At 30.1% G+C, this 15,174-nt stretch overlaps 1 protein-coding gene across 2 annotated transcripts in view; it reads right to left on the bottom strand.

Moving 5' to 3' along the window:
• LOC124544027 overlaps window positions 1-15,174 on the bottom strand; it is a 28,349-nt gene that overhangs the window by 5,993 nt on the left and 7,182 nt on the right. For both annotated transcript variants that reach the window (XR_006967513.1, XM_047122409.1), the window contains exons 2-9: window positions 11,316-11,541; window positions 6,452-6,560; window positions 5,462-5,486; window positions 4,778-4,933; window positions 3,848-3,992; window positions 3,335-3,561; window positions 2,183-2,681; window positions 1,499-1,696 (exon numbers count right to left, since the gene is read on the bottom strand). Coding sequence is in view for 1 of the 2 variants with exons in the window: in XM_047122409.1 (XP_046978365.1) it covers window positions 1,499-1,696; window positions 2,183-2,681; window positions 3,335-3,561; window positions 3,848-3,992; window positions 4,778-4,933; window positions 5,462-5,486; window positions 6,452-6,560; window positions 11,316-11,534 (1,578 nt within the window). In the remaining variant the exon portion in view is untranslated. The remainder of the gene's footprint in view (window positions 1-1,498; window positions 1,697-2,182; window positions 2,682-3,334; window positions 3,562-3,847; window positions 3,993-4,777; window positions 4,934-5,461; window positions 5,487-6,451; window positions 6,561-11,315; window positions 11,542-15,174) is intronic.

Below are 15,174 nucleotides of genomic sequence, written 5' to 3'. Positions count from 1 at the left end.
TAGTCACTTATGTAAACCGGTAATAATGACTTGTGTCGAAGTAGGCGTGTTAATTTCGTAAGATATTGGTCTCATTGCAAATGTTATATAATTACAACATTGTATTAACAAACGAATACACAATTAGAAAAAAATATTTAAATATTAATTAATGGCCGTCTTAACAGCTTTTGTTTAGTCTCTAGTTGAAATATCTTATTAAAAAATATTTCTTAGTCTATATGTCTATAAGTCTTACACTACAATCTCCGATAAATAACTATATTATCCCTGAACATGAACAAAAAAACTTGGAAAAACAGGTTTATAAACCTATTTTGGAGTATACAAAAAAATCTTTTATTTTTGCTATAAAAGAAAATAAGGCAAAACTCCATATTAAGATACTTTAAATACTATCAAAGTAATATTTAAGTCACTAATAGTACAATAATATTTCAAAATACATAAATTATGTCAGTTTCAGGTCATGAAACACTTTTTCTCCACATTAAACATTTACAATCTGTGATATCCTAATAAGTAATGCCATTAAGATTTTCACCCCGAAACCTCCTAATAACTCGTAATTTTCCCCTCTTACGTCTTTCCCCCTTTTATGGATTACTGTTTCCTTTGTTATGTATGTTTAATGTTAAGACATGCCAATATTATATACAAAACACATACCTACATATCAACTAAGTGGAAGTACTGCTACTGATGCTGGTGCAAGATCAATATCGATATAAATTATTACATATAAATTTAATCCGAATTATTTTTATTTTTGTCTTGTACATAACAAGACATGTATAATTATTGAAACTTAGATTTATCGTAGACGTACATCGTAGCTTATTCCCACATAGGTCACATGCAATGATTTATTAAAACCATATTTCTTTTTACTCTTCAGTTTTATTTTGAAAATTTGTGAAAAAACTGTTTGTGTTTTCAAGTGTAAATTGATAAACCGTGGCACAATAGCAATGTCTGTTACAGACTTACGGTAATTGTTATCATACTCATTTCATACAGGAAACTTCATTGTTCTCTAATAGCAACACGATGTACGTGGAAAAATCGGGACTTTATGGTAAAATATACTAACTATAAATCTAATATTAAAGAGATACTTTAGCAATTTTAATAGACTATAATACGTAAAAAAAGTAAAATAAAAATTGTATTAAGTATCCAAAAATAAGCGGCATTTTTTAAATAATTTGTGTAGGAGGTATTATGGTGCTTGTGAAAAAACGATTACTTATGTGACACGACCGGAGAGATATAAGGGGCTGGATTATTATTATATAACGGATTATTCACGCGCTTCTTAGACCAAAGTACTGAAACATAAACACATTCTAACCTGCGGGCTGTTATTGAGAGATTCTTGACCGAATTTATTGGGTTGACCCAGTACTTAATTCCTAGACGCTCATACTGCAGCCTTATAAGCTAGTCACTAGACTAACATCGATTTTCGAAACATTAAATATTACATTTTACTTACCAAACAGTCCATCTGATTTTCTTTATTTAGATCACCGTTCACCGTATCTTGATTCGCAAACATTTTTCTGTGAACCTTCTTAAATTCGTCCATTAATGCGTCGTGATGCTTTTTTTGGTCATTATCTATAGCCTTTGGAATGTTGGGTTTCTTGACTGGTATTGGATTAACTTCCTTTTCTGGAGTTGTTTTCTTGTTCTACATCCAAAAAATATTTCCAAGTTCTAAGTGCACGGTATTTTATTTAAATTTATTTAATAAAATTGATGGTAAAAAACAGTGCTATTATATACGTAGCCAAATTTGAATACATTAAAATAAATTAATAGTTTGGATTTTACATCCATTAACTACTACTTTCCAAAAGTGGCATACAAGTAACAAATAAACATGTTTATAAGGAGGTAAGAAGGTCCCGACTGATTGGGTTCAATGAATAGATTTGAATTGGCGCGATTATTCACGCTTTTTTATTTCGTTGGCTAATATAATCGATGCTGAACCTCCTCTGAGCTTTTGGCTGCATCAAAACGGGTTAGGTTTTTAATAGTGTAATTTTCCAAATTGTGGTGTATTTTTATTGTACAAGTATTTAATGCTTAATGATAAAAAACTTGAAGATAAAGATAAAATAATTTGAAAAATAATCGGTATCTTAAATAATATAAAGAAACCTTTACAAACCAATTTTCTTCTCTGTATCTCTTCAGCAATGGCACTTGATAACGTGGCTGAACTAGTTATACTGGTAGAGTCTGCATCAATTTCTTTTACAAAAGGTGGGGGAAAATTGCAATGTGTTTTAGCACAAGTCGTTGTATTCATGTGATGGACTTCTACTACAATAGTTTTCTTCTCTTTTTCTCTAATCGTTTGAGTCGTTGGAAACATATTCTTCCTAGTTGTGTTGTTATCGTAACTACATTGTATTGTAGCGCCATCTTCGGTTAAATTTATTATTGTTCTATTTAATGGGCTTGTTACTTTCGTAGGTTCATATTCCGTTATAGTTTTACTTTTGATATGAGACTTACTTTCGTACGTGTGGGGATTATTTGGTATGCTGGGACAATCATAATCAGGCTCTATGTCAGAAGGTGCGTCAAAATTATGAATGTCTTTGTTCTTCCAATCGAAGTCTAAGCTGTCCCATGTTCTTCGTTTTATTCTATTCATCGTCAACCTAAAAAAACATACACAATACAGATTAAGTATAAAAAAGGAAAAATACATTATTCACTATCTCATCATATAATGTATCCTCACATTTTACATATTAGTTTATGTTCATTTAACATCATTGATTGATTTCGATAATTTATTGGTAATCATATTATTATTTTAATTATTGATAGATATTTTTGATTAAAACATGTGTTGTCAACTTCAAAGCCTTTTCTTTAACACCAGATATAAGTAAATAAGATATGCTTTATCGTTTGATTGCAATAAATGTAAATAACCTTAATTACCGAAATAGCCCAGTACATGGGCTACTGGAATCTTAAATCAATTCGAAGATTATGAGACCTGGGCAAGAAAGTAAACTGTCATGCTTTATTGTGTATATAAGTCATTTCTGTCTCAGTAGTGAAAGTAGCATCGTAATGAAACTTGCTTGTATTGGATGGCAATCTGCCACTTTATGTATCCACTGTCCACAATCCAACAGCATTGGAGTTCCACTACAATAGAACGGATCAACCAATGGATCAGCGTGGTGAAAATAGCTGCTAATCTTTACTTAAAAACTGAGCGGATTTCTTGACCCAGCAGTAGCATACTTTTATAATATTTATGCAATTCATAGAGTTAATAAATAGTAATAACTAAAACCTGTCCGCTCTGTCCGCGGCTTCTTCAGCTACGCTTGCGAGTCGTCGTCGCAATGCGGCCGGGGGTGCGAGGGGTATGACGGGTGCCGCTGGCGCCGGACTTCGCTCGCCCGCAGCTGAAGATGCAGAGCTATTGTATCCAGAGCTCTCAGGTGACACCAACTCGGCTCCAGTGCCCTCTCGGATGACGAGCTCGAGTCTTCCACTCGCTTTCATCGCTGATATGGCCTGATGATGTTGTAAAAAGTGTTAGAATAATTGGAACTCAAACAATAAAAAAAAATTAATAATTTAAATAAAATAGTAGGTATACTTTTAACTTTCGCGCCTTTTATTTTTATTATCTGGTAATAAATGACTTAAATGAAATTATTTGTCAATATTGGCAAATAATTATTTTAATAACGGTTCATAAAACGAACAATATTTTATTGGTATCGTATCTCTGATTTTCTATGAAATTGAAATCGCTAACGATACAATGAATCATTATTTACGAAGATAAAATAATCACCTCATTAAATGATATATTAGCAAAGTCGTGGCCGTTGCACGATAAGATTTGATCGCCCGGTCTTAAACCAGCTTCTCGCGCAATGCCACCTTCTCTTACGAACTGAACAAAAATTCCTGGTTTCCAATCTGGACCTTTACAAATTCTGCAACAAAAATAATTTCACGTGTAATGTACAAATTTACCCATACCAAGAGAAGAAGCCTTAGTGTAGGGTTTTTTCTCTGTTGGAGGAGAAGGTTTGAAACACATCCATCACGCTGTTCCAATGCGGGTTGGTAGAATAAGCATATGGCAAAATTTCTTTTAAATTGACGCATGTAGGTTTCTTCACGATGTTTTCTTTTATCACCGAACACGAGATAAATTAAAAGCACAAGTTAAGCACATATATATAGTGGTGCTTGCCGGGGTAACCTGGGTTTGACCCCGAAATCATCGGTTAAGATCTTAAGATGCACGCGTTCTAACCACTGGGCCATCTTGGCTTGGTATGACATAAATTATATTTTTAACCGTATTTTATGTTGACCCACAAAATAAAACATTATGGTGTTATATTCTAAACATAAAAAAAAATATTGTATTTAGAAGACATGTTCGGGCTGGTCTAAAGCTAAAAAATCTAAATTATTTCACTTGGTCCTACCAAGTAGCCATAATAGTCTTTACTTATTTGGGTATCCTTTGAATATTTTTATAAATATGATTCTTATATAATCGTTTAAACATACGATGAATTGATAATGATCGTATTTGTAAAAGATTATGAATTTTATATATTTTTACTTTATGAATTGATTTCTATCGTATTTAAAAAAGATTCAGCATTACAGTTCTTTTTTGTCATTATACATAAAAAATGTTTAGAACCTACGTTTAAACTTTATATACATATATATTACATTTAGTGTTTATAGATTTAATTACCCGCAACCAAGCTTAGCTCTTGGTGGCACTAAGATTGACAGTCGCAAATCCGCCAAGTGTTCAGTGTTGTGACACAATGTCGGTGAAGAGGATACGTCTGAGGCGAGGGACGCCCGCTCTGACACGAACTGCCAAGACAAAGATTCTTGATCTTTTCTGCAACAGAAATACAAACCATTTATTTAACTTATAAATAAAAATTTTAAAAATATGTGACCTTGTCAAAATAACAGTAATAACAATAATCTTTTTTACGCATTGTAGTAACTATTCAATATTAATCAGGATCTATGGGTACTACACCTATTACTATTATTTAAAGAATGAACAATACAAAATTTACATCTGAATTTCTCTTAAATCGTTGAACGAAATGAGTAATCAACAGGCATGTTACATATTTATTACATGTTACATATTATCCATGATTAGTTGCGTATTGACGACGTCTATATATTTTTTAAATTTCCATAGATCCTTCAAAAGGTTACTTCGAATTAATAATCAATATAATAAGTAATAATATTCATGCACATTATAAGCAAAGATATCGTAATAACAACCAATGTGGCAATGGCAAAACAAATATTAAAAAAAGGTAAATATGTTCTATATTTCATCTTACTGTTTGTTTTATATATGATAATGCTACTATAGTAAATAAAAATCAAAAAAAAAACTTACTCTTTAATTGGAATCATCCCCACATCTGAAATAAAACATTCATTACAATTAATTATGTATGAAAACCATAATCGACAAGGTATTGCTTGAAAATTTAAATTTGCGTATTTAAAAAAATGTAGATGTACGATATATATCTCAATTTCTACAATCTATGATTATTTATATGTTGAGCAAACGTCTTTAGTCGCGTCAGTTGTTTTTCTGTAATGTACGATTCTTTTCTATTACTAAGGTTATATTTGTTGCAAATTGTATCATTACAAATTGTGCACTGTAATACTCAACTCTTCTCATTACCTTATGTAATGCTCAAATCTGAACTGTTACACTATACGCGAACGCTTCCGATAAGTGTATACCATAGTTGTTTTATTTTTGGCACGGTTAATTGATCAATTATTTTTATAAAGTATGAAAAATGTCTTCATAATAACTACAATCTTATTTATTTATATATATACTAAACCTATGACTACATCACATTGATTCTATTTGAATTACATATTGAACAAACTGTATATATAATAGGCACACCAAGTTACTGAAAGTTTCTAAGAGGAATTATTATAAAAATAAGATTGAGAAATAAATGGCTATAAATATTGCGGGCTTGCAATGAATTATCAATCAATAATGCATATTTCAAGTTTATTATACTTTGCTTTCAAAAAATAATAATAATACGCTCTTCAGTACTAATGCTGATTACACGTTAAAGAGTCATAACTATGCCTACATTTTTTGGCAAAGATAAAATCGAGGATGAGTAATTGAATATAAAACACAGAGAGACACACGCTTGAAGTGTGTCGATTTTAAATGTTCATTCATACATTCCATATTTCGAAAGCAATCAGCATAAAACATAGCAGCGTGGAGATAATATTTGATGAATTATTTGTTTGATATAACAATTTAAAGATTAAATCTAAAGCATACTCATAATAACGTTTTTAAATGGAAGAAAAGGTCACGAATACAACTTACGCCTAACTTTGATCTTTAGCCTAGACTGCGAGGTGATGTAATGGACCAGCTCTGCGTGGACCGCGTCGTCCACTCGGTAACCATTAACGCTTACTACTTGATCGCCAACCTGTAAATGAAAAGAATAAAATAAATTTGATTTATTTTTAAAAAAAGGCTAAACTAAATATATTTTCGTTTTAATTTCAAATAAAAATATGTTAAGTAGGTATTTACTATATAAATATTTGTGAAAACTTAAAAAAATAAAACCTCATTATTTTTTATTTATTGGATTTTGGGTATAATAAATAAGATTTGTCAGGACGCCAGAAGCCTATGTGAAGAAGGGTCTATGCCATGGGCACTGTAGTAATATACAGCATGTGGTATAAATAGTAATTGAACAAGTCTAAAAAGTCTAAAATGATAATTATACAATATAATGAAAAACTAATCTAACATCTAGGATACGTTAGGTTTCATTACGGAAAATGTGTATACTGGTTAGGGAATTATATGTTACAAGGAATACTTTTATTTTTTTTATGTTAATCGACATAACAAAAATCAAATTGATTACTGAAGTTATACTATTATACTATATAATATGAATGTCGGCCTAAGTTGCGTAAGTACGTCGGTGTCGGTGCTATTGAATGAGTGACGTCACGCACGCAATCGGCACTGATGTCAGCCACGTCGCGCCGTGACGAAAGCACCACTTTCTTTACGTTCTCGCGAAGAAGCCGGACGGTACGCCTTATGCCCCACATATTGGACAACTTTCCTTCGGACTTTCGTACCACCTTTTTTTGGACACATTTGCTCCCAGACTTTCTGGCGTCCTTCCGTTTCATTTATCAAATTACTTATATAATTAAGTACTCACAAACAAATTGACTATTGACTCGTTTTGATTAATAGAAAAAAATATTTATTGAATTAAACATTAATTTTTAATTTTATTCGTGATTTTGTACTTTGATATATTACAATGTTAGTTACTTAGTTTCTTTTCAAATACAAACTCTTGATGATAAGAGCTTCAATAAAATGTATAATAATCACTTTTGAATTCTTATTCTTGATCTCTATGTTCACGTTAAGTTGGGTATTTTATAAATTCAAAATTGGTACATGAAGTCCTCTTATAATTCTTATATCAATAAAGTCTACCAAAAATAAACAACTCAACTACAAATACACAAATCTTAACCAACACGCATACAGATGAAGCAGAAAAGATTAAATATATTAAATTAATAAAACATCGCTGATGATACAGCATAATTTAAATACTATACAACTACATGATTTCTTGTGACAAGTTGGAAGCACAAATTCTTAAAAAGCAAGAGCAAATCTATATCTGTATTTGTAAGTATCTATATAAATAAATATATTGTGATAAATTTTAAGTTCATCTATCTTTCTATCAAAATCTAATATAATCTTATTCTTAAAAAAAATGAATGCCTGCTTCATACAAACTTCTGCTTTACTTTGTTCTATATGTTAATTTTATTTAAATTTATAAATATAATGCGGTTTTTATGATCATGTGATATGGTGCTTGGTTATTTACCCAAGCAAACAATTTTTAAAAGTGTTTTGCAAACTATATCGATGACTCAACTTGTGATAACGTCTGGTTTTATTGTTTGCTCTACTTATACCTACTGTAATAACAAAGTTACGTTAAAGAATAGCTAGAATTATAAGTAAAAGATTATTATAAATATTAAAACATTTTAATGTTTTAAGGTTTTAAATATAAAATGTTACTGATTTGGAATAGACTCGTTGTTATGCAAGCTCCCGAAGCCGTTAGTTTTTATTTTATTTACACATTCATCCCAAGTGCAATTTTTAACTGGTCTATGAAATTGATTATTCCGTTAGCAATCTAGAATATTTCTAGTTTACGAACTTGTTATTATGACACTGTTTGTTTAATATTTTGTTATAGGTTTTCACAGGTTTTAAATATTAGCTGCTGTTTATCAGTTTTACTCGATATTAAATGCATATTATTTTTGCAATGGATAATAAAGTAGGTAGGTAGGTTTGCAATAAACCTTGGCATTATAATCATAAAACACGCCTAATTCGTTTATATGGTATTCACAATAAACTAGGTTTTTTTAAAATAGGTTTATTATTTAAAAAAAACACTATAAGCCGATTACAGGTCAAATAATACTTTTTAAATAGATCAACGATGCATAATCACAAAAATGCTCGATTTAAATGAATAATATTTAAAATATAAAAAAAATGTTTTAACAAGATAATTATTTATTTTGTTAATTATTTTATTCATGAAAAAATGGGTATTAATGAAAAATTACCAAGTTACCATTTTGAACTACAAATTAAAATAACTAATGACTTTCAGAGTATCATACATGGTATTTAGTAACCTACCTTCACACAAAAGTATTGTTGGTACTGACTCGTATAAATATTGTAAAGAGAAACTTGAAACTTCGCATACGTTTGGCAAATATTGACAAAACATAAATCTACTATACACCTGACTTAAAAATGCAAACAGAAATAACTATAGCTGCAAATTTTGCATAAATTTACAGCTATAATTATTTCTTACTTATATTTTTTATATCCATACACGCAAAACATTAACATTAATTTAATCATGTATAAAAATGTATAAAACTTGCTCCTGTATAAATCATAACCGATCGCAATTATTATATAATCGCAAAAAAAGTGCATTATTTAATTAATACATAAATTATGACTAATATGCGGTTTACATAATTAGCGTCACATAAGACTGGCTATGTACAATAAGTATGGATAGATTTCCCGGGGTTTGGGCTCAGAATTAAATGCCACGAGATCACTTGCTTACATTGATGTTATATTTAATAATATATACCTTTGTTAAGCACATCTTCAGTGTCAGTTTGAATAGATCTGTTGAAATTTTATACGGTGTAAAGCAAACTGACTCAACAATCTCTGTAGCTGCAAGTGGAAGTGTGAGAATGTATTATTTTGATAACATTATTCAAATTGTGTTAAAAAAAAATGAAATTAAAGTCGTTACAAAATGTGTACGGTATAAGATATAATATTCTTGATTTAATATGTAATATTTAAGTAAGTATTAGTAGTAGTATTAGTAGTAGTCTTTTATTAATAATGTATTTTCAAAACGTTTCGGGTCTAAATGTCTTACGTTTATATAATTTGGTTTCAATATCAGACTAAAGAGAAAATGGTTGATTGTTGAATGAAGTATGATAGCTTTTCTATTTTAGCAAGCGTTACACAAGATGAGTTTACTACAAGAGGCGCACGCGCACGGTAGTGGTAGAAAGTAATTTACTGACCAGAGCAGGTAATTGAATGACTCACGCACTGAAACTTCCGAAATATTATCTTTTCATAAGCTCATATGTATAAGCCAAGCTATTTTAAATAGGAGCTTATTTATACTATAAATTATTACATGATACTTGTTAACCGACGGTTAAACAGTATATATTACTTATTTACTATACCTTAGCAATTTATTTTTAATTCTTAAATTTATTTTACTTTTCATTTATAAAACTTTAGAAAAAATCTTATAGGATAATAAATAGGTAGTTTGTCCCAGATTTCGACATAGGCCTTAAAAAACAATAGTTTTGCTAAAGAAACGGAAATTAATATTTTTATGAGGTTTCGTAAGTTTAGTTTATTAAGGAAGTAATTGTGTGAATTTTCACGTTTTTAAAATACAATGCTTATATGTCTCTAAACTACAACATTTTATTAGATAACGCATTCTTACATCGTTTTACTGATATAAATTTTTTTTTTGTTCGTCTGTTCCAGTTTCACATTAAAAAAATACTAATTAACATAAATTACTGTTTATCAAAAAACTACGAAACGACTTACGTACTTTTAAGCATTTCTAAATCAAACGACATCAAATTAAAAAATAATTATCATAAAATTGTAAACTAAGATGGTTTTAAGATGTTTTAATAACGTAAAAAATACTAAAAAGCTTGTTAATTGTAAGAACTTATAGATCTAATTCTAGCAAACACAGAGAAAAAATAATATAAATCTCTATACCATCTGCAAAAATACATGATTCTACTTAAAGCATTCAAATGAATATATACTCTTAGTTCTCAGAACGCCTATGAATGTATTAAAAGCATGAGCGGTTGTTACGTGAGCATTCGAAAGAATGGAATGCTTCTTGCGACAATTCAACCTCGGACGCAAGTAATTATGAAGCAGGCACCGAACAGACCAGAGTTAATTGTGAGACGTTTTCACATGTTATATCAAACGATGGGACACACCATGCTCGTGGGATACCTACTGCGCAATGAATATCATCACGTTAGCATGTCACTATAAAGTGACACATTAAGAAATGTTTTTATTTCAATTTATTTTTTTAATATTATATAAACATTAAACAAAAATAAAACATATGTACATTTATACGGAAACCACAAAAAGCTAACCTGTAAAGGTACAAGACCCGTAAATGAAAACAAATCGCACGAATTGGTAGACAATAAATAATGCACAATCGCGCGTAGGCAAAGCAAAAAACTTGTACTCAGTAAAAACGCGAACACAATGTGGTAAAACTGCCACCAAGTACCCATTAGGCAATAGTCATTATGAAACTATGTAAGCGTACTTCATTACCACTGAAACAGTTGCTTTGTTTGTGTCATTATTAATATACGTATCATATATTACATCTCCTATGCTGTAACAGCACTCAAACAGTTTACAATTAATCAAAGACTTATTATCTTTACTTATACGTAAGAGTTTTCAAACTTAATCTATTAGGCAATGTATAATGTACAATAAACATAAAATAAAATACCTTTAATCCTTGAAGGTGAGCCTCGGAGTTGAGTTCCACTTTCGAGATAAAGAAACCTGTGGCGTATTCTCGGCCGCCTCGAAGGGAAAAGCCGAAGGCAGGTGCAGCCTTGCGCGGTCGCAGGAGGCGGACTACGCGTACCCGCCGCTCCACCGTGGTAGCCGTCAGGTCAGCCCGCGAACCTGACGTCGTAGTCGACGTCGTTGACATCGCGTACATTGCCGTACTGAAAGCAAAGCCGTAAAGTTAATAATTATACCGTTGTATCCAAATTGAAGTTTAACTTTACTTACCTACAATGAATTATGTTAAAATTCCAAAACAAATATTAAACCCAACTTTAAAAAAAAGCCTACGTTTTATGTATAGTTACATACATTAGCAGACGACCACAAAGACGAACATAGAGTATAACATGTAGAAAATACAAACCTTTTACACGTTACATATAACTTTTTACACCTTGAAGGCATCGACAGTAGGTACGGTATTTAAGACGTTATTTCCGTTTTACTTATAATTACACCCACTATTCAAATTGGTATGCAGCAATACAAATGATTGCTTTATTGCAAAACAAAGGATTGCTGTTAGATATTAGAATAATCCAGGCAGTCCGGAACAACCTAGTAGAATACAGGCTAGAAATATGAATTCGGCTATAAATTTTTACCCGATGCACTACCCAAATAAAATGTTAACAATGTCCAACATCAATAAAATTGAGATGGAACCACTTCGGATTTTACTTTGTCACAAGCTTAATATAATTAGCATATAAAATAATTGCAAAAAATAGGTATAATTATTAGTTTATAAATAAAAAATAGTTTTAACCGAACATGTATAATAAAGGGGAATGTTATAATGATTTCGAATGCAAGCTAATAAGTATACCTGAAATTGCTTATAGAATATATACTTATTTGAATAATGTTATAGAGTTATGTCTTATATAATTATAACTCTGAATAAATAATACTGTAATTGTTTCACAATATTCAGTCAAAATAGATCCGGTATTAACCTCTAATAAGAAGCCTTAGATATGCAAAACTCTTATGGCTTTTTCTATCCATGACTATCTATTTTATTTATTTATTAATTATGTTATATTTTTTTAAATAAGGGTTTTTTATGTATCATTGTGTTAATGGTGGCCCCTAAGTTAAATACGTTTTCTACCTGTGTAGGGCTGAAAATTACTCGATTATTATATTATTTATTTATTTGGCACAAACATTTGCAGTTAGTAAAAGCATTATTATTTCACTAAACGAAGCAAGACAATATTTTACATTTAATTAGGCATTAATAGTAAAAAAAAAAAACAAAGATTGTGATAGTCATAAAATAATAAACTATATTCTTATGCAGTAAAAAATACTTCAATGACTTTTTTAAACCAGAACAACTTAGGCGTGAAAATATCTAGAGATGGATTATCCGCCACCGTGTCGTATAATTTCTACAGATTCTGGTACTTGGATCGTAGTACGGAGTTTATAGCAAAATATACAAAAGTATTCGATAAAAGCTGATATACGAGAAATAAGAATAAACTTGTAAACCCTAGTTTCTGTTTGCATACGGTATAGAGAACGTTTTTGGGCAATGGTATACGCATATAAGATACCGGGAAATATAATCGATTTACCATTTACTAAATTTAAAAATTTTATTAAGACTAAATTCATAAATAAATCTTTCATAAATTTTTCATTCAATCATTCATTAAAAAAGTACTTTTTGGGAAAAAAACGCTTGGAGTTAGACTCAGATTCGATCATATGACACTAATTAATTATTGTAAAGAACACCATTGTAAATCTGTTTATTTGAAAAGAGCAACTATGCGAAAGAGACTGCTTTCCGAAACCGAAAATTTTGTGGTAGTATTTAATGATCGATGATTCAAAAAGGCTTCATTGAGAAGTTTACTTAAACAAAATAGATTTGATTTGAAATTGGTTTGCGACATCTATGTACAAGTATATGCAATATTTTACAGAGCAATGATAAGTGATGAAAAATATCTTATCTTATATCTTAAAAGCGTAATAACATTGAATCAAATATGTACATATATAATATTTCAATATAAATATTAAATACTAGTTTGTCGTCAGGTTTTATGTATAACAAGTAGTATGTCAGTACGTTTACTTTTGTAGAGTCTTACCTCAACGAAGGATTAGGGGCCCCAGCTTGCTTCATACTAAATTTTATGCATATGAGATACGATTTATTTGTATGGTCCGTATGTCTAGTGACCAGTTTAGGAACTGCAGGCTCGTTTTATTGGAACCATCGCGTAACCCATCCAAACTCTACTATTAGGAATATGTCCAACCATTATTTTTTGTCTATGATGTAACCTAAATATCTATGATAAGGTATGATTATAGTCTATGCCGACTATAAATAGGGAAACTGTATAATTAGTTTGATAGTTGTATAGGCGTTCATAATACTACTAAGTTTTAGTGTGTAAAAGTGCCACGAAACCAAGTTCTTAAGGGTTTAGCACTATAAAGTTACCGTTGAAAGCACTAATAACCCTTTATAAGTTCTTTCAAAAGATTATGACAGTACCAATGAGAGAAAATAGAAAATGCATTTGTAGTAGGACATATAGTATATATGGTACGTGTAGTATATAGTATATTATAGTTCACACACTTTTTAAAATAATACGCGCTTATAACTAGATCGAGCTTAGCTACTGTAGCCAAAATAATCAGGAACAAAATATTTATAACTGTGATATATATTTAATGCAAAAATAGAAAGAAATAATAGCAACGGTTCAAAAATAAACACACACTTAAATTAAAAAAAAAATCACAATCTTAATACATTATATTTACATTACTTACATTACTTAGTAATGTGTTCGTGGCTCTAAAAATATCATCTTTAGCGAATAATAACGCAATAAATTTCAATAATATTATTTATCTATAAGTCGAAACAATTGCCAAAATCCGCTTCTTAGCTCTATCTTCACTTCAACTGATCTTAATCTTAGTACATATTATGTAGTTATATCTAATCATTCTTGCGCAAAGGTCTTCAATGATGATTTTAAACGCCTATTGTGTTTCTGTGCATCTCAAGAAAAACATTCTAAGTAACAACATTCGTATACTCTATTTTCTAGGCCGGCGCATGCCCTTTTCATCTGGCATTAACACGAAGGTCACGATTTTAAGTACTCCTTCTAAATTATCCATCAATTTTTAATTTAATGAATAATATAAATAATAATCATAATAACTGTTATCTATTTTATTGTTAATTAAATTGGTAGTTCGATTAATTAAAACATATAAATAATTGTAACCTATCTACAAACTGATGATGTTTATATCTGAGTAAATATGGCGCAGATACCACGTGAATAAGATGGAACCAAGATTGCGAGTTCAAAAGTTTTTATTAAGTTTACGTTTATGTATATCTGCACACGTTCGATGTTTCTATCAAAGACATATTCACAAATCTCCACTAAATCACCATGACGTAAACAAATAAAAAAAATCTTTTAGACTGTTATAATATGAAAATCTCACTTGATAACTACGTGCATCGGACGGATAAATGATGATTCCATTAAGGTTTCGTCCAGCATCTAAAGATATTCCGAATCTAATCGAATCGATTTTATTAAATTCATTATAATAAGGTGATCTACTCTCTTAACGTTCTGTTTTCTTTGGAACCAATATAAAAACTGTTCCCAATTTATTCGACATTTTTCGTATTAAAATTTTACGAAATTAATTTAAAATGTATAAATGCAATAATTATAACCATTGATTTCTTAAATCAGTAAATGTATAGGTCAAGTATACAT

Source organism: Vanessa cardui, chromosome 4, assembly GCF_905220365.1.
Source record: "Vanessa cardui chromosome 4, ilVanCard2.1, whole genome shotgun sequence".
NCBI lineage: Eukaryota > Metazoa > Arthropoda > Insecta > Lepidoptera > Nymphalidae > Vanessa > Vanessa cardui.
Note: the sequence above shows the minus strand (reverse complement) of the source record. Positions and strands in the feature narration are given on the sequence as shown.